The following is a 20,202-nucleotide window of genomic DNA, read 5'->3' on the forward strand; positions in this document are numbered from 1 at the left end:
TTTGGTGGATGATGCCCTTCTGCCAAACTCCGAAGTAACCCCTCCCCAATCCCCACCATACCTTCTCCCCCACCCAAGTACTCTTACTGATAGTTCTTTTATGGAATGCGAGTGCGTAGCAGGCTGCCTCGGTGCAGTGGTATGTTAGTTGCACTTATCTCTGCATCAGCCAACCAAGCTGTTTCACAAGAGTATACCTGAACGCTTTATATGCATCTTTCTCATTATTTCTTCTCCATCATGCAGGTCTCAGCGGCGGATCCCTGTGCAAGTGGGATGATGACCGACCAGGGGGAGTGCTGTAGTCTCTGTCCGGCTGGGTCCGGGGTATCTGTGCCATGCGGCAGCTCCAACACAAAGTGCGAAGCCTGCAAAAAGAGTGAGTGTTCCCCCTCTGCTTCTTACACACCAACCTTGACTGAGCATAACACACTTGTGCTGTTTCAATGCCTTGTACATAACCGGTATTACAATTACCCAGTTTAATGGTACTCTATTTACCCACTCGATATTCATACCAGAAAGTCCAAATCAAGGTTTGATATATTCCATATCTTCTTTATTTTGCTTGTGTAAGAAAACACGCCAGACATTACATCGAACCGCCAACGCGTTTCGTTCACAACATGTGCATTTCATCAAAGCATTTACACCACTGTTTAAGAATCCTTTTCATAAGTGGACAAGATCTCTTTCTGTTTAGTACCCACAATCCATCATGGTTGAGGCGAGGCTAATCCGCTCATACAGCGGACACCTTGATATGTGGCACAGGCCACACATAAGTCGTTTTTTTACCTCCCGTAAGTCTCAGCAAGAAAGTCTGTGCGGCCAGTGACATGTATCAAAGTGTCAGCTGTATGGGCGGATTGGCCTCAGCCATGACAGATAATGGGTTCTAAACAGATGAAGATCTCATCCACTTATTAAAAAGATTCTTACAGGAGGGGTTTTGTGGAGACAAGAAATTGATACATGCTCCAATAATACATATTGTAAATGCCCTGAGTAAGTTCACATGTGGCTGAAACACATTGCCTGTTCATTGTAATGAAAGGTCTCGCACACCATCCTGATTGACCGTCTATTTCACTCCGGGATAAGCGAGGTAGCGTTGACCTTGTTCAGAAATGTTCTTGGCCAGAGACGCCAAATCACTGTATTGTTGGAATACAGATCTGAGGAAAAATATATCAGTGCAGGGGTCCCTCAGGGCTCCAGTCTGAGCCCTGTACTTTTCAATCTTTACATGGTCCCACTGATTAAGCTCATCTCTTCCTACCAGATCAGCACAATATCATACGCGGATGATACACAGCTCATCCTGGTGCTGGACAGAGCTGCCTGGAGCTGAAGAAAACCTCAAAAACTGCCTCACTGCTACTTTCGAGTGGATGAAGTGTAACCACCTCAAATGTAATTCGGGGAAAACTGAAATTCTGCCTTTCGGTCCCCAGAATCTGTTCTCGCCCAAACAGTGGTGGCCTGAAGACGCCAAAGTCCCCCCTAACACCATCTCCTCTGCCCGCAACCTAGGCATTAAGTTCAATGGCAATCTGTCATTTAAGCAACAAGCAGTGGCCGTGGCTGGTACCTGTTTTCACTTCATCAGAACCCTCAAAGTTTTCTGACCTCCTCCCTCTCCCAGCAAGAAAAACGGTAGCGGTTGCACTCATAACATCCAGAATGGACTACTGCAACAGCCTGTACGCAGGAGCGAATAAATACGTGCTCTACAGACTGCAGATGGTCCAGCACACAACCGCCTGCCTGGTTCTTGGCTGGCCTAGGAAGTCATCTGCTTCGGCTGCCCTCAACGCCCTCCATTGGTTACCAATGCATAAGCGCATTTTATTCAAAATCCTGGTTATCACTTTTAGAGCCTTTCATTTACAGGGGCCCAGGTATTTGTCGAATAGATTCAGACGCTATCTGCCTGCACGTAGCCTAAGGTCCTCCAATCAAAACCTACTAGTGACACCTAAATTCAGGCTCACCAACAAGGGTGGGAAATCCCTGGCTGTCATCGGTTCCAGGGCATGGAACAAACTGCCTCCACAGCTTCGGCAAATTGCAACAGAAAGGCCCTTCAGGAAAGCCCTGAAGACCTGGGTTTTTTCCCTTACAGACACCGCCTGTAAAACCCTAGTATAAAGTGTACAGGATCCCCCCGAATGACATCAGTTAGCCAACTTGTTCCACCTAGGTTGGCAACAAGCGCCAAGATGCTCCTTGGAGTGATAGCTGCGCTATATAAATGTATCTTCCATTAAATGTATCTAATGTCTGGAGTGTTTTTCTCACACAAGCAAACTAAAGAAGATGTGAAATTTATCATACTTATTAGGACTTTTTTGTATGAGTATAGATATTTTGGTGCACCAAAATCCCAGTTTTTTGTTTTGAGTTGATAAGCTATTAGTGTAGCTCTAACTATCAGCTCGGGAGTAGGCTACCATGAATATAGATTTAATTCCCCCAATATACCATTTGTCACCTATCCTGTGGGCTACCATCCATGGGTCACTCAAATATATCTTTGACACCCATCCTAGAACACATATAGTTATAATGTCATTCTCGATAAGGATGGATTCTTGTTTAAGGGGGGGAACGTCCTTTGACTCATATTCATTTACTTGGGAGTCACCAGATTAGCCGGATGTATAGTGTTTGACTTTGTCTGATCCCTCCATTGATGTCTGCTGCAGTTAAAGCAATGCCAGAGGCCCTGGGAATGAATAGGAATTCTTATGCTAATTTCGGGGCCCGCCCTCTCCCCGCTAGCTGAAATATAAGGAGCATGCCTGGTTGGAAGTTTTCGCAATTCAAATTGCCCTTGTACAGTGGTGTTGGGAGTCCTGATAGGCTGGTGCAGAAGTCTTCCAAAAACTGTAGGTCTCCATTTAGACCACTATTCATATTGCAGGCTCATGATTGCAATAATCAGCTGATCAAGGCTGGAACATTTTAGGATTTAGGACTAAACTGTAATTTTTTTCATAGAAAAAGTGTTTCTAGTGTGAGATTAAAATCAGTGGGGTTATTGGGATAAGCCAATACTACTCTGAGATGTGAAACTTGCAACTAAAGAGTGTGAAAATGAACTAAAGGAAGGCTGGCAGCCATTCTAAAGTCAGGCAGCCCAGCTCTACCTGAACCAGATTTAATGCTTTATTTCTAGTTTGGGAGAGTGTAACGTCCGCCAGTTTTTAAGGGTGTATCAATGACACATACTTCTTTATCAGAACATGAGTAAATAACCATGTCTTTAACCCAGTCAATGTGTCTGTGCATTTGGTATTTCAAATCCCTTAAAAATATCCATTTATTTTGCCCTATGTATGCAGTTAGCGGGCTGCTGATAGGTGAGTTGTGAGTGGGAAGCATTTCTGCAGGTCAGGGGTCCAAAGTACTGGAAGATAAACAAGATATATCTCAAGGATCTTACAATTTGATCAGGTCGGGTAGGTCAGCTGGTTTGGAAATTTTAGGAGCATTCATTTCTGCCTGGGTGTTCATCCGGCAAAACCCACAGTTGATGGACAGAATGCAGAACAATGTCATACATTCACCCCAGTACAGAGATCTGTGCCTAAATCCATCCTTCCTTTTTTTGCACTCCACACCACCCCAGTTCAGCCATGGCCATATGCAAATCAGTCTGACCCTGTGCCTAATGGGAACAGTCCAGCCCGAACTGCCAAGCCATGCCTTCCCTGGACCGGAAACAAGCTTCCGAGGACCGGTTTCTGGCATTCCAGCAGTCTTCAGCCCGGCTTGCTTGAATCCAGTGGTGTGGAGAGCATGGAACTCACGTCTGAGCACACCCATCCCACTCGGGGTGACAAATGCAAAAACCACAGTTGATGGACAGAACGCAGAACAATGTCATACATTAACCACAGTACAGAGATCTGGGCATTTGTCTTTTAGACTAAGGCAACATCATGGTATTTCAGGAGCACGTGCTTGCTTTGAAAATGCAGCAGGCCTCCTAAATTCTCCCAGCCCTTTAGGAAAAAAACGCCAAAAACCACCACCTTGACGACCGAACAACACAACAGCACCTGCTCCAGCGACAATACCCCATACAGCAAACCCCACTAATGCACTGGCTCCCAAGAAACCGTCCAACCTGCCAACATAAAAAACACCACCCCTTGAACTACAACCTTACAAGATTCCCCCCTACCTGACACCAACAAAAAGGGGCGGGAAGGTGGGAAAAAGAAAGCCAAGCCCCACAGACCCCTTCACCGGCTGCTGTGTCACTGCCGATTATATCCCCAGCAGCCCAAACATAGCCCAAAACAAAGCCCAACCAGCCCAAGGGAAAGCAAAGCAGCCCAAAACCAGCCCACTTACGGCGCTGGCTACTCCTCCCCTCTCCCCCGCGCCCCCCCCTCCGGTCTGCCGTCCCTTCCTCCCAAAGCCCTCTTCACAATGTAACGGAAGTCAAAGGAGCACCAGAGTACATTAACATAAAAGTGTATACTAGAGAGTATGCAAATTACTCTCTATTCAATTTTATTTTACAAAATATTTAGTCTTCCCACCTCCCCAATTCTAAAATCAAATTGAGGGATGATACTGTTTTCCATGATTATAACTCTAACCTCATCTGTTTCCCCCCCTTGTGCTGCAGATGTAACTTTCTCCTCGAAGAGCAGTGCCACCGAGCAGTGCACACCCTGCTCCAGATGCCCCGCCAACATGGAGGTGCTGATACCCTGTACCCGCTTTGAAGACACTGTGTGCCGCTGTGCCAAGGGATACTACTTGGAGATTAAGGCTGGACACCGGAGTTGTCTGCAATGCCGGACAGAGTGTGGTGCGGACGAGGTGGAGATTGAAATGTGCACCGATATGTCCAACAGGCTGTGCGTGGGTAGGTGTTGCGACTATGGTGCTTGCTTGCATTAGGGCCTATGACGCGTCTTATTGGTCAGTGGGGAGGGTTGAGGCAGTGAAGACATCTGGTGATCTGAGGCGTGACATGGTGATCCACACAAAATTGCCTGTCAGATGCATGGACTGTTAAGATGTTCCCCAGTTTAACTGTCGGCTAACCTGTTTTGTGTGGCTAGAAGGTAATGTGCTAAGCTGGTTGGAAGCCCCTCCATTCGGGCCTGTGAATATGCTCATCGTTAGGAGACCTGCTCAGGTCATATCACCTTACATTTTGGTACTTGTCTTTTCTCATTTGCCATTAAAAAACAGCCTATCAAGGACCGGAATGGAGAGGGATCTAAGCTAAAAATCCTAGACAGTCTAAATGTTGCAGACTAGCCACAAGACAATAGGAGCTCAATGTCCTATCATGCAGAAATAATCAGTCGAGTGTAGATGAACTTGTTACGTTGCACTTGAGAACATTTGCCAGAGCTTCTTTTTCAGATGGAAGGTCTTTCCATCTCTGATCCGGGTGCAGCTTCTTCTTTAGCCTGGACTTCCTGTTTTTAATGAGAGAGCCTCTGTTTTCCGTGTTCCACCCTGTTCTGACAAGACTTGAAAGTTTTGAAGGGTGGACCAAGTTTGAACCTATGTACTGATTAAATATCAAACTTGGAATGCAGGTCCCCGTGTCTTGCTCCCCTTGCTGCCCCTATTGCCTTTTACTGCCTTGATTTGGTCCCCGTTGTTTTGGGTTTTTATCTTGCCCATAGAGCGCTCGATTAGCTAGATTTTATTTTTGTCTTTATTTTGCCAGCTTGATTCCTGTCGTTTTTTCCCTCCTGCCTGCTCAATTCCCACAGTTTTTCCCTCCCACCTCCCTCCTGTGCCCACAGCCTCCCAGCGACCATCCCACCTTCCAGGCCTACATAAAGGAGGTTGCTGCGTGACCGTGCAGTGGATGTACTTCTGGCACGCCCCAGGCAAGCCCGTCTGCGCCCGTTCACGCCTGGACTACGCCCAGGCCAGGAACACTGGCCCTCTGGTCAACCGCAGAACTTCCAAGCCGTGGACCCTGGACACTTCAACAACTACTGGCTTGCATCTCCCTGTTCCACAGCAGGACCATTCACCTGCCACCGGTGTTTCTTCACCTGCAACTCACAACCTCCCGCTCTTACAGCATCCTGCGCCAATGTCACTCCAATGCCTCCTGCTTAACACCCGATTTCTCTGCAAACATGCCACTGAAGTTTGGTACACCATCTCCACCCTCCTCCGCCCTGACATAACCACCGCAACATCAAACGGCTACAAGATGACACACCGTGACTGCACCAACAAACACCGAGGAGGCATCGCCATCATTCACAAAGAAACAATCTGCGGCACCACCACTGAGCATGACACCACATCGATCATGGAACAACTCAACTTCCTACTCCACACCGATGACAGAACAGACATCAAAAGCACCCACACCTACAGACCCTCAGTACCACTGACCGGCATCTGCGACACCATCACTTGCCATCGAGCCCAAGCATTACCTTTTCATCGGAGGTCTCAACTTCCACCTGGACGACCCCACAGACACAAACTCCGCCAACCTCCTGGAGCACATGGACAACATCAGCCTCGCTCAGCTGGCAACAGTTACTACACACAGAGCAGGACACAAACTGGACCCGATCTTCACATCATACAGCAGAGTCAAATACAGCCATGACACAGAACTCACCTGGACCGTCCTTCATCCACTTCAACATTGCAGGATCACCGCGCACCGCCACCAGCCTCATTGCCTCCTTCTGCAGCTAGAACAAAGTGACACAGCCCCAAATGGATGGATGCCTCAACACCACCCAGCCCGACCCTGCAACCAACCTGAAACGAGCAGTCCGAACTTCACCATATTGATATCCCAACGCTGCTGACCTAGGCACCCCCAGCAAACCAACTAGGACCTGCAGATCCGCAAGTCTACTGATACACTCCAGAACTCGGGACAATGAAACACAGCTGCAAACAGCTGGAGAGAAGATGGCGCACCAGCAGAGAAACCACAGACTGAGGCACCTTCTAGTCCACCCTCAACAATTACCACCAACAAATCAAAGTTGCAAAACAAGACACCCTAGCACACTGCATCAAAACAAGCACCAACCACTTCGTGTCCCCAGCTACTTAGAACACAATCCCCCCTTCACAGGAAATCTGCGATGTTCTAGCGAACCACTTCAACAACAATATATCCACCATCTACAAAAACTTCAAGCCCCAACCCACTGGCCTCCAGCCTCCTCACTCCAGCGGATGCTTTCCCCCACCAGCCTCTCACAGCATGGGAACAGATCACCACACAGAACACCACAGTGATTCACTCTGGAGCACCCACAGGCACCTGCCCCCACCGCCTCTTCCAACTAGGGAGTAAAAATATCAGCTGTCAACTCACCACCATCCTCAACGCATCCATAACCACAGCTGCCTTTCCCGATGCATGGAAAGATGCAGAAGTCAGATCACTCCACAAGAAACTCTCCTTCGACCGGAGGACCTCCACAACTACTGCCCCATCGCACTGCTCCCTTTCCCCGCCAAAGTCCTTGAAGGTCACCAACCAACAGCTCACTGAATACCTGGAGTGAAATAACCTGCTAGATGCAACCACTCTGTTTTCCACTCTAGCCACAGCACTGAGAATGCCCTGATCGCCACCACTGACTACATTCGCACCATCCTCGATGGGGAGAACCAGCTGCCCTGATCCTCCTCAACCTCTCTGCAGCATTCAGCACTGTATCCCACCAAACTCTCAAGAAACTGCACCTCATCAGGATCCAGGGAGACGCACTAAGATGGGTTGCATCGTTACTCACAGGACGAACTCTGATAATCTGCCTACCTCCCTTCACCTCGGAGCCCAAGAGCACCATTTGCTGCATCCTTCCAAGGTTTATCCCTCAGCTCCACCCTCTTCAATACCTCTAGCCGACATTGTTAGAGTCCACAATCTCAACATCATATCCTACACTCATCCTCTCACGCTCAGCAGACCCCACCACCACCACAAAGACCAACTTCCACAACAGCTTGAAGATGTTGCTGATTGGATGAGGGCCAACTGTCTGAAGCTCAAAACAAGTGCTGTTCTTGGGCTACCAAGCGATACCAAAGGGGATGATGGACGGAGTGTTTGAGCAAATCAAACACTCACCCCCAGTCAAATGATCTGGGTTTAATCCATCATCATTCTTTAGCTCTCTCCGCCAAAAGTCACCAACCACCAGCAGGATTTACTTTTACAAACCTAGGAAGTGCTACCCTGGGTGCAATATTTATTAAAAAAAACAGTACGTAGCAGGGAACTCACAGCCTGGTGAACACCGCCACCTGAAACTGCTATCTCCTTTAAAGTTAGTTCTCATGTGGCTGGGTGTCCCCATTTTTAAGTCGAGCCTAGGCAGTGCTCGTGCGCTGTCTGCAAGACCTGTTGTTATCTCCTCTATCTGCTTTTGGCAATGCCATGAATTGCCATTTGTTCGTTGTTGTGCTATTGAAAATACAGGGTATTTATTGGTGCATTGGGTCTGATTCTTCCACCTTTGTGTGTTTGGGTCACGCCCAGACAATTTCACTCATTGTTTCCTTGCGTTCGCCATCCCAATACGTCGGCTGTTCCTCCTGGTCATCTTGATCTGCCTTTTTATTTTGTAGGCTATCGTTTTAGGCTTTCAGGCCTTTTCACAGAGCAATGCTCTGTTCGGCACCTGCAAAGTGACAATTTCTGCCAGGTTGCTGTTGAGTTATGCCAATAAGTCTAACTCAAAAAAATGCAAGACCTATTGCATTTCTTTTTTTTGTAAAAATGTTCTTTTTGTTAAATTACCTATTGCATTTCTAATGCTTGTTTTTTTATAGCTAAAGGGGTAAAACAGGCAGTGTTATGAACATATATAAAAGGTAAGATAGTGGCGTAACAAATGAGCCTTGACCAAGGCAAGTGAGGGAATGGCACGCGCGCAAATAGTTTGTAATAAAAACAGCTTTAATTAAGGTGCAATGGGCTCTTCACAAACATGGGTCGGGCCCCAGTGTCACTCCACTTGCTGCACTACTGATGCTATTTCCATATGCAGAGCCTACACGGTAAGAAGCAAAATAATGAAAGGTGCTACTTTCTATCCTGATGACTTGGTAAGCAGTAAGACCGCTCCGATTGTTTGCTAAGTGCGTGCCAACCATTCTCCCTTCCAAAATGGCAGCATCCCAGCACTATTTTTTGAAAAAAAGGGAACATTAGCACCGGGTTTTGTGCATATTTTAGTACATCCTATAGACGCCTATTTGTGTACAATATAATTCAGCTGACACTAATTCTTTCTGATTAAATTTTATTTTATTAAAAATATTTTTTCTTTTATCTTATATATTGTTGTTTTATCTGTGAAAATTATCAAATCTTAAATACATTTCAAAATCCACAATTCATTGGATACAATATTTGTGTTCACAATTATATGCAGAAAAATTTCCTTCAACGCGTTTCGGCAAAGCCTTCCTCATGAATTCTGTATATATTCTCTGTATCAATGGTAACTACAAAATAAAAATAGTGCCAATTAATTAAATGTCAATTCTATACTTTATCAGCGTCAAGTGGATTGTTATCTTTTACAACTGTGCACAATTTATGTAATTATCATACTTGACAGTTAACAAACCTAACAGGTGAGGCCTAGCCGTTTACTCAGAGTGATATCTGATATCCATGTCATTATATCATATTCAACTGTATATTGTGTTTCTACTTATACACATATATTACATATTATCTACACATTACAATTCCTATTTACAATACCAATTGGCAAACCACCACATACATTGCTATACAACTTATATCCAACTTATTCACACTATATACATTCACTTTGAACAATTAATATATATTTAAAACATTGGACATTTAGTGCTGACATAAAACCTTATATGGTACTAAGGCTATTAAAGAAAGTTTTATCTCTATCACATTTATATATAATTACAGATTTTAAACCAACAGTGTTTCGAGGTATCCAAGGTACAAGTATCTGACTAAGGAAGGCAGAGATTTTAAAAACATATGGTCTTTCTAAAATGACCAATTTAAAAGCTCAAGAGCTGCATGTATCATGAATTTAGTTTGTGTCCTGTGTACAGGACCAGAAGCTTTTATCTACTGGGTTTAACCAGACATTTAGTTGTTAAAGTGAGTTTCCGTAGGAAGGGAACAAGTTATTAATGCCAATTATATTTACCTGTGCATTAATAACATAGAGTCCGACTTCAAAATGGGCAAAAGACGCACATGGTTGCGGCGCAATGGAAAGTTATTCTTATTTGGCCAGGGTACGCGTGAATGATCACATCATTTTCGAATCTAGCAAGCAAATAAAAATAAAGGAAGGATCCTATTAGTGCTCTATATGTGAGGAAGTTTGCCGAAACGCGTTGAAGGAAATTTTTCTGTATATAATTGTGAACAAACATATTGTATCCAATGAATTGTGGATTTTGAAATGTATTTAAGATTTGATAATTTGCACAGATAAAACAACAATATATAAGATATAAGAAAAAAGAAAAAATATTTTTAATAAAATTTAATCAGAAAGAATTAGTGTCAGTTGAATTATATTGTACACATATAGGCGTCTATAGGATGTACTAAAATATGCACAAAACCCGGCGCTAATGTTCCCTTTTTTTCAAAAAATAGTTCTTTCCTTGCTAGGGTTTATCCTTTAAGGCAGGGGCCCCCAATTTTTTCTAAAATATGCAGCCCAGCACTATTCAGTGTGATGGTACAGGCAGGGTTAAGAAATGATTGCAATAATGCCCTTGGATCTGGGTAGTATTGGTTGTTATTGCCTTTTTTATATTGCTTATGAGCTCTTACTTGCAGCTTTGGCCCAAAAGTTGCTTAGGAGTCATTAATTTGCATTTCGGCCAACTGAACAGCCGGTTGTGCATTATTGACCCCTCCACTTGGTTTAACCAGGCTTATAAGTTCTGTGTGGACAGATAACGACCTGGGAGGACGTTGATGAGTGGCTACTTTTCTCCACTAGAGTAAAGTATTATGTCTGAACTTCCACAGAGACTCTAGTTACCCCTGGTTTATACTGGTTTCTTTCTACCAACAACCCTTGTTTCCTAATGTTAGTGTGGGTGAAGGCAAAGTTACTGTTTTCACCCAGACCCTGTACATAGTTTTATTTACCATGATACACATAAGTACATTTGTTGTCTTAATTTTGCTCAACCTTCCTCCTTGTTTTGTCTTGCAGAAAAGAGTCTATCCCGTAGTGGCCCCCCCACGGGGTGCGTCCACTGCTCCTCGTGTCCAGAGTACATGGAGGTGGCAAGAGCCTGCACCTGCACAGAGAACACTGTCTGCCAGTGCCCTAATGGCACTTTCCTGCACATGGACGACGGGATCAGCCGGTGCCAGCCCTGCCAGGTGTGCCAGCGTGGGCATGGGGCCAGAACGCCCTGCAGCCAGGAGAGGGACACCCAGTGCGAGCCCTGTCCTGAGGGGTTCTTCTCAGAGGAGAAGAGCAGCCAGTCACCGTGCCATCCCTGTCAAAAAGAGTGCGACGAGGGGATGGTGGTGCTTCGGGAGTGCACCACCTCGTCTGACCTGGTGTGCATGGGTAGGTTGAACGACCTCCTAGAGCAAAAGTATTGCATGCTTAGAAGGTACCTCATGGACCTCGTCACCTACTGTACCACAGAAGTCTTCAGTGTACTAGAAGGGCCCCCATGATTCATATTCCTACACTGCAGGTCACCATGGACCAACATACTCATCCCCCACTGTAAAGCATTCATCAGAACAACACTACTGCACATTTGCCCTCATTACAGCTGGCCTGGAAAAGGGTGCAAGTGTTATCGAACCCAATATGTTTCCACACTGCAGGGAAGATAATGTATCGAGTGCGATAAATAACACACAGAGACAATCACTGAGTGCAAAAAGGGTACCTAAGATGCTGATTTTTGGTCCCTATCACTCCCAAATCTCCTAAATTTCCCTGTTTACCGGGCACCTTTCAGTGAAATTTACATGGGGATCGTGTGTGCTGAGTGCTGAGCCTATTGCACACATAATTGTGAGTTGTGCCCTAGAAAAAAGTTACTGCAAAGGTCCCACTTAACCGGGCCAAGCAGGATCATGTCCTGAAGGCCGTGGAACACTGTGTACAGTTTGTTGCTGCACTGGAGCCCAATGCTCTAGAACCCTGGATTATAGTGTGCGCGCCCCTGCTTCAGCATGCCGATCATTGGCGTGCTAACTCATTAGCGCCATATGAGTACCGTATCCACCCTCACCTGCAGTGCAGGCGTGATTACTTCAATAATTCATAAGACTCTAGGAACCAACATGTTTATCCCCTGCAAAGTTGCAGAGCACCTTTACTGTTAAAAAAGGCTGGGAAGGATATTCGAGATAATTTTGTGCAACCCCTTGCTTTAGTTCTGGGTCATCACTGCACTAAATGGTATGACCCCATGATCCAGTGAATTTATCCCTTGTAATGCACACCCCATCCCTCTAGTAAGCTATTAGAACCCCAGATTATCATGTCTTGTTCCCTGGCACCGCGCTACTGCAGTAGAACCATTGTGCATAATTCTCTGCTACAATGCTCAAGTCACTGTTTTGGTAGCTCCAGGATCCTAGTTTGCATGTATAACCCTCTGCGGTGGTGCAGCAGCCATCGCTATACTCAGCATCATCATCACTGGGTTTTTCTATATAGCGCTTTGCAGTCCCAAATAAGGAATAGGATGCATAGAATAAAAACCACATGTCCATGCAACTCTAGGAGCTTCAAGGAGAACTTTTTCCTGTAGGGTTTATCGTCAAATTTTCTCTCCAGAACAGTGGCGGTGAACACCACACCACTTTTTGAGCTAAAATAAGACAGTAATTTGCTGGTAGAAAGCTAATCACATATTTACCATCTTTCTTCAAACGTCGAAGCTTTCATCTGCTTGCTGCTTGTATCACCCGTGTCAGTACCGTGTCAAATTTGTCTTTTCTTTTTTTTCTGTTGATGACCTTCTTGTTTTCATGTTTATGACCGAAACAGCAAAATGATATTCAATGTTCTGTAAAATGTAATCCTGCCTTCTCTATGTGCTATTCTACAACTGTCATTAACACTAGGCCTTTCACAATGCCCTGCATCTGAATGCAGATTAAGCAACTGTTGTGACTTTTCCTTGGTTTTACACACTCACTAGTGTATTTAATTGGAACTGTCACATTGCCACATTTGGCAGTATGGAGCAAGATTTTGCTACTGGCATGAGGTGACAAATCAATTGAACCGAGGATTATCGCCCAACACAATGTCAGCAGTTGTATCACCAATATACAGCAAGTACTCTCTAAGAGGGTACATATTACTTTTTAACGCACCATTGCCTCACTCATATTAGTCTTTGTGAAGAATTGTTTATATATCAATCATTTCCCATATAATTTCTAATTGAATCAATAGACATAGTCTCAATAAACACCCCACATTTGCAAATGTTCACACAATCCTATACCATTTTATACAATATCATACACACATGGCGTACTTGCAATAACACATTTAATGTAATGATAGTATTTCTATTCAATCCTGGTTCATTGTTCTGAAGCTTAATTATTTATATGTGAGACATATTGCATTTGTTGTTATAATGATACACTCCATAGCTAGTTTCCTATGTGAGTAGCTATACTATAGCTGGGCTTCTTTAATATAATGAAATGTTTCGGCTAAAGCACGCTCTATCGAAAAATAAAAGTTGTATCAACCTCTGCAGGTTGAGTTTCCAATTTGGCTGTGCCATTACTGGAACCTTTGACTATAGGTCTTTCAGCAGGTTTTTGGGCACACTTACCTTTGATAACTCTATTCTTTGCCAACCAAACCCTTTCCAGATGTGCATGACCTGCATGTTTGCCCACTTGTCTACTCCATTCAAATCCGTGGCCAGTGACTTCGAAACCTGGAGACCTGAGTTGTAATTCTAACTTCCAAGGGTGGGCAAACACTAGGATCATGTAATAATCACTTAAACATCTTGTGCTTCCATTCCCTTATCGGTCAAATGAAGCATGGCGAACATAAGCAGCGATTTATTTATTGTTTAATTTATTTTTTAAGCACTTTATACAAAACTTAAGTCACTTACATTAGTACAGTGGCCCAGGGCATACTTTGTTCATTTGAGACACATTCTAGCTGCCACCTAGGAGTTTGTCTCTCCGTGGCTCAGGCGAACCCCTGGTACTCTTCTTCCTTCTTCCAAATAGCCCAGCTTCCATCTTGCTTCACGTCTAGAGGGCCCAGCCACACTCCCTCCCACTTCCTTCGACGCTGAATTCACTCTATCCTCCTTCTCCAGACACAGTTGCCCTTTTTGTCCAATGGGACAGAGACTCCTTGGGTAGTTGATAATCTCGCCTTTGTCCCCTGCTCCAGTGGCGCTAATCCTTATCCGCGTCTGTATAAACCTCCATGGGCGCGAGTGGGCTTGCCTGTGTTCCATTTTAAAAAAAGCACAGTGAAGCGGAGTCTATTAAAGGACCTGTGGCAACAGAAGTCAGCAGGGGAGCGATGCCTAAGGCTTCATTGTGTCCGGGGTTTAGCACCAGCTCAGTGTGGTATCCAGCCCGCGAAGGCCCTAGTGCTGGTAGAGAATGGACCTTGTGAGCTCAGCCGCTGAAGGAAGCAGCCGGGATCCAATAAGTAATCTTCTTCTTTCTACTTGGGCGAGGGGCAGAAGAAAACCAGCTGGGAAGTGCCACAACAGAACAGCAGGGCAACAAGCTCCCTCTCCAGTCCAAGTCTTTGGTAGCGCAAGAGACGATGGAGTCGTTGACAATCAACGCCCTTGCACAAAGACCTAGCACTCCTAGACCTGCTGAGACCAACACCTGCCAGAGTTTAATGCCCAGCACATCTGTGCCTGCCACAAAGTGAATTGATCCAACCAGAGAGTAAAGCGTGATATATTTAGTGACAATCCCCCCCTACCTCAGCGAGTTCAGGGACTACCTCAGCGAGTTCAGGAAAAATATATTAGTGTAACTAGAAGGATACAGGCTCCAATACCACTATTTCATCCAAGCTGACATTTGACATTCATAAAATTAGTGACATTGAGTTGCTTAATTATAGAAACTCTTATCACACAATTACAGATTGAATAACTTGGCCAAGTGTGTTTTAGAACTACTGATTATCGTAAATAATTCTGTTCTGTGACTGTACGTTAAAAACTCGACGAAACGCGATTTGAAAGAAGTGAAAATGGCCGCCAAGGTCCTGCTAACTGGTAAGTAGGTCCTGTTTAGGATATCCTTGGAACTCAGCCTGCAGTAAACTTTATGCGAGTTCCTCGGAACTCTAGATGCGGTAATTCTGCACTTGAATCCCAATACCGCGGGATATTAAGGACCACGAGTAGGTCTGTAAGGAATGGGGATTACTGAAACTGTGGTCCTGTCACGTGTTTTTTCCGTATTCCAGGCCGTTTTCCGTGGATATATTCTGTCACGCTACTCACTGGCGAAATCTGCCTGCGGCTCAACACGGGGGTGCTTTGCTACTCCAAAGCACAAATCTGTGAAAACGGAATCACGCGCCAGCTTTAATGCATTGCAAGCGCTTCGAAAATCATTCCAGGAGCCACCGAAAGAGCGCTATACGAATTCGAATTAATAACATCTTAAAAATGCAGTTTAGGCGGTTACTCTGGAAGCCCAACAAACTGGTAATGAAGCATGTTGCTCCTCGTGGGCTGTCAGCCAACAACCCTCCTGCTTCAGGGGATCCCACATTCCCTCTGCTCTGACTCCTGTTGGCCTCCAATTAAAGTAGCCGCTCGGGCAAAAATCCACTTAATTCTAACCGGGTCCAAGCCTCAGATAATGCTCATATCCGCATGGCCGGCCTTTGAACTCGAGAGCAGCGCTCACATGTGCTCACACGGGGCGGGCAGACAACTGGCACTGCTGGGAGAATGGTTTCAATTGGCAGGAGTTAGTGCTTGGGGGAGGGGGCGAGGGCACAGGTCACAACCTCTGACCTTTAAAATGAACATGCTGTCTTTTGTAATAGCACAGTAGGACTGAGGCTCGGGTCCCGCCCCTTCCTGCCGCCTCCTCATGCCTAGTGGCGCACACGCACTTGGAATTGGCATGGCATCAGCAACTGATTGTATCATGCGCTGGGTGTGTAAATATTGTTTAAAAAGTATACTTAAAGCAATTAAAATGATTTTGGCCTTCCGCATAACCGTTAATAAGCTCACACATTGTCTTGGCGTGGGCTTTTATTAACCCTAAAACAAAAGAGTAGATTCGGAATTAAAACGTAGATATGTAGGCTGTTATGGCGAATTTGAATACATTTCCGCCTTTCTTGCGATTCGAAGCATACTCAGGGTTATTTTCCTACATTTACACAGAGCGGACAATTCTGCACACACAGGGGCATGGCTTCCATTGGTTCAAGAGGTGCGGTAGAGGTTTCAGAGGCCTGAGGGGCCCACTGAATCCTGGTTATTGCTGTATTTTATAATTCAAACAGGAGCCAGTGGGAACATATCCTTCATTGCACTATGGCCCATGACCAGGGCCACTGGAATTATGCAATTGTGCGGCGGCCGCTGCGTTTTTCCCATAAATATAGGTTTGCCGCATTTGCCACATGCTCCACCATCTGCTGCATAATCTGGAAATGTTAACAGAAAATGTTTTTCATTTTAGTTCCTAGCTCAAACTGTCAGAAAGTTACAAAAAGTGCAGTGACGTGTTGCCGCGCAGAGGAAGGCCCCCTGCAAAGCAAAAATAGTCACCTTTCTGTTGCGTATTTCTATATTTGGGTGTCAAACTGGAACTAAAGAGGTGCAGTCAAAATGCCCTAACAGTGTTAACAAGTGGGGGATTGCCACAATAATGACGTAACACTTATCATAAAATATGCAGCGTTGCACCATAGAATGTAGCTTTTTTGCTGCATAATTTCGTCAACCCTGCCGCATAATTTGGTCCTCCCCTGCCGCATAACTCCAGTGACCTTGCACATGGCACACTGGCTACCCTACTGCCCAACCATAAATTAAGGTATATGTGTGATTACAAATGGTGCCCCTTTCTGTACCTCGTGCAATTGTTTTTTCACGTGGAGACATCCCTTCCCCACCGCCCTTAAAAAATTGGGTCTTTACAGTACTTAGCCATGCTCATTGCACCACCTAAAACCTAAATGAAGTAGGTGTGTGTTTTGATGTGCAATGAGTGTTGGAAAAAGCATTATCACATTTTCTCAACACCCACAAAGTCACGAGACCTAGTGGCCGTTTCCCACATAGCAGTAGCAACTCAAGCCTATTTTTACTGCCTTCAACCCATGACTGGAAAACCAACCCCTCGGTAGGTGCATTTTAAAATAAAGTAAGAAGAATTCCCAAACCTTTACGTGCAGTGGCGGATCTTGAAAAACCTATTTCTTCCCGCCGTCGCCGGATTACCCATTCACACCCTCCTCCGACCTGTTAATAATCCGCCTCTGCTCTTGGCGCGAAATGGAGCATAGGTCTCAGAGTGGCTGCGCGAAGCAAGAGGCTCCTTGGGGAGGCGGACCCAGGCGGCTTCAGGTCTGGGAAGTGCCCCGTGCCCCTAGGAGGGTGACCCACACCCCTCCGGTGCCACCAACACACCCACACTTTTCGCATTCTTCCTGGGCGGACGTGGGCTGCTAGCACGGGCCGCCATGCATGTGTGAAGGGGAGGGAGTGCAGGCCCAGGCTGAGAGCGCCATATATGGAATCCTGGGTTTGTTATATGGCATGCGTGGCCAGTGTAGGCCTCACGCTTGAGGGCCAGGTTTGAGTCTCTTCTGTTTGTGGCTGTGCATGAGTTTAAAGCAGACGAGTGCGTGATAGTATGCTTTTGCATAAGAGATGCTTTGCTAATGAGCTTCTGTGGTCATGCAGTTTGTGCAGCAAGTCTCAATAACTTAACCGGAAGTAGGCAGGGAATGAGCAGGTAGTGCTATAATTTTACTTTGCAATTATATCCTTTCTCGGAAACGCCGAGGTAGAAAAATTGTTACCCAGCACTCATTGACCTTCTATGACCTCAGAGGTAACCTCATCTTCTATCCTTAAACTTTCAACAGTCTTTTTACAACTAAGGGCTTCGGGGAAAGGTCAAGGAGGTGTACTGCAGAAAGCAAACATGGTGCCTTGGTTCTTGCTGCTGTTTTCATGACTCTTTTAGACTAGGGGTAGAAAGGAATGTGTATGAAATGCCAAAATGTAAGCCAGGTGTAGTATCTGATACTCTTGATGGATGGCTGTGTGGACTTGCATTTTCATCATTGTAGACAAGAGGAAACTACCTGCTTTGGTAGCCTCTTTTAAACGTACTGACCCCTTTAATACAGTTTATTTTCTGTTGATATTGGGCCTGTGGTGGTAGGTTCTTCTTGTCTGGAGCTTGACAGGTGATGCCATTTTCTGTACTGTCCATCTCTGTGTACTTGGGAGAGCCAATGCCACTGAAGCAGGGAGTAAAATTGATTAGTCTTATTGTCCATAATTACCTGTGGTCTCTTAGAGTGCTTTTTAGGTCACGCCTGGGCGGCGCATGCGCTGCTGCGAGGCATGCAATAGTGGAGTATGGCTTTGAAGTCCAGCCCACTCTCTGCCCATATTGTTTAATTGGCTTGTGTCATTGTCCTTTGTAAACACTGGCGTCCGAGTCGTTAGTAGGCTTGTTAGTCCCTCCTTAGTCTCTATGTCTGCATTTGTATCCTCCCATGGCGACTGGCCCTTTTACTTCTGTTGCGACACGGAATGTCTTATTTATTCTGTAAAGACTATTTTCTTTAATGAGTTTCTCCTACTGCAGGCACAATGGCCTTTCCTTGTTAAGCACGCTTTCACTTCCAAACAACCCTGGAAAATGGCAGCTACTTCTTTGAAGTGAAATAGGTCTCGCATTTACAAGAGTTTGAGCTATTACCATTGTAAATTACAATAGCTTAAACTCTCGTAATTGCAAGACCTATTGCATTGCAAATGCTTGTTCTTGTTAACTGCTAGAAGCCTGTGTCTTAATGCTGTCTGTTATGCTTTGTTGATAGTGTAGGCTCATATGGATGGATAACTAGGATCAGGAAAATGATAGGTCAGATCGATAGTTGAATTTGGCATCTGCCGTTTCTGTGTCTATCCCGGTCTGGCTCCGGCCTCTTCTGGGAGGAGATCACAACCTATTTCTTTGTTTTATCTGGTAGGATCCTGAAGGTTGCTCTCCCTCCCTTTAGATGATCCTTTTAATATATAGGAGGCTAGTGTTCTTCTTCAGGGCAAATTTTGGGGTTTATTATTTTATGCTGCTCTTCTAGCAAAGCCTATCCAATCTTATAATACGGTAGTCATGGCTCCTGCCAACAATACTCCGAATAAACAGAAATTGGATAGTAATGTATACTCAAGACAACTTTAGGATATGCCTTTCATCTTTAGCTTCATGGAAGCATGACTTGTGTCTTGAAACGTAACTTTAAATGAGACTGAAATGTTAATGGTGGGTACATTTTCCTCAAAATGGTTCCCGGATTGGTCACAGGTTGGACTTTGGCAGTCTATTCAGCTCTTTCAGCTTTAGTATGCAATCTGGGTTTTGTCGTTGTCAAAATTAGACTTCTCTGCCCAAACCGCCAAGAACACCTCAATGTGTCTGTTTTAACTGAGACTGTGGTACTCCGTCATCTTCCAGTGGGTGTGAGATTCCAAGTGATCCATGCAGTAGTTGGGATCAAGGCTAGGTTAATGTAATGCATTCTATCTGGCCCTTCTAATATGTCCAAAATATCAATCTGATTCAAAATTTAGCTGCTAAGATGTTGTCGAGGCTCCTCAATGGGTGCCTCTCTCAACATCTCACAGAACTTCATTGGGTTCCTATCCCCAAGCATGTTCAAGCACATGATGTGTGGCTGTAGCCCCACATCCCTTCACAACTTACTGACTCCATACCAGCCTTCTCAAGCTCTTCACTGCTGGTCCAGAAAGCAAAAAGATGACAGCGGGTCGTCGCTCCTTCTTCACTGCTAGCGTTGGAATTCACGCTGCAACTAACTTCAGACCACCTTCCAGTTAGGAAATTGCTATAGACATGCCTGTTTCATCTGTAATTGCTCAAGATGTTTCTGCCTTTTGTAAACTATGCAA

At 45.1% G+C, this 20,202-nt stretch overlaps 1 protein-coding gene across 1 annotated transcript in view; it reads left to right on the plus strand.

Moving 5' to 3' along the window:
* The window catches only part of LOC147685207 (tumor necrosis factor receptor superfamily member 16-like), an 80,207-nt gene that overhangs the window by 41,524 nt on the left and 18,481 nt on the right, over positions 1 to 20,202 (plus strand). The window contains exons 2-4 of the mRNA XM_086941118.1: positions 247 to 379; positions 4,649 to 4,891; positions 11,232 to 11,597. Coding sequence (XP_086797244.1) covers positions 247 to 379; positions 4,649 to 4,891; positions 11,232 to 11,597 — 742 coding nt within the window. The remainder of the gene's footprint in view (positions 1 to 246; positions 380 to 4,648; positions 4,892 to 11,231; positions 11,598 to 20,202) is intronic.

This window comes from Lissotriton vulgaris, chromosome 10 (assembly GCF_964263255.1).
Source record: "Lissotriton vulgaris chromosome 10, aLisVul1.2, whole genome shotgun sequence".
Classification (NCBI taxonomy): Eukaryota; Metazoa; Chordata; class Amphibia; order Caudata; family Salamandridae; genus Lissotriton; species Lissotriton vulgaris.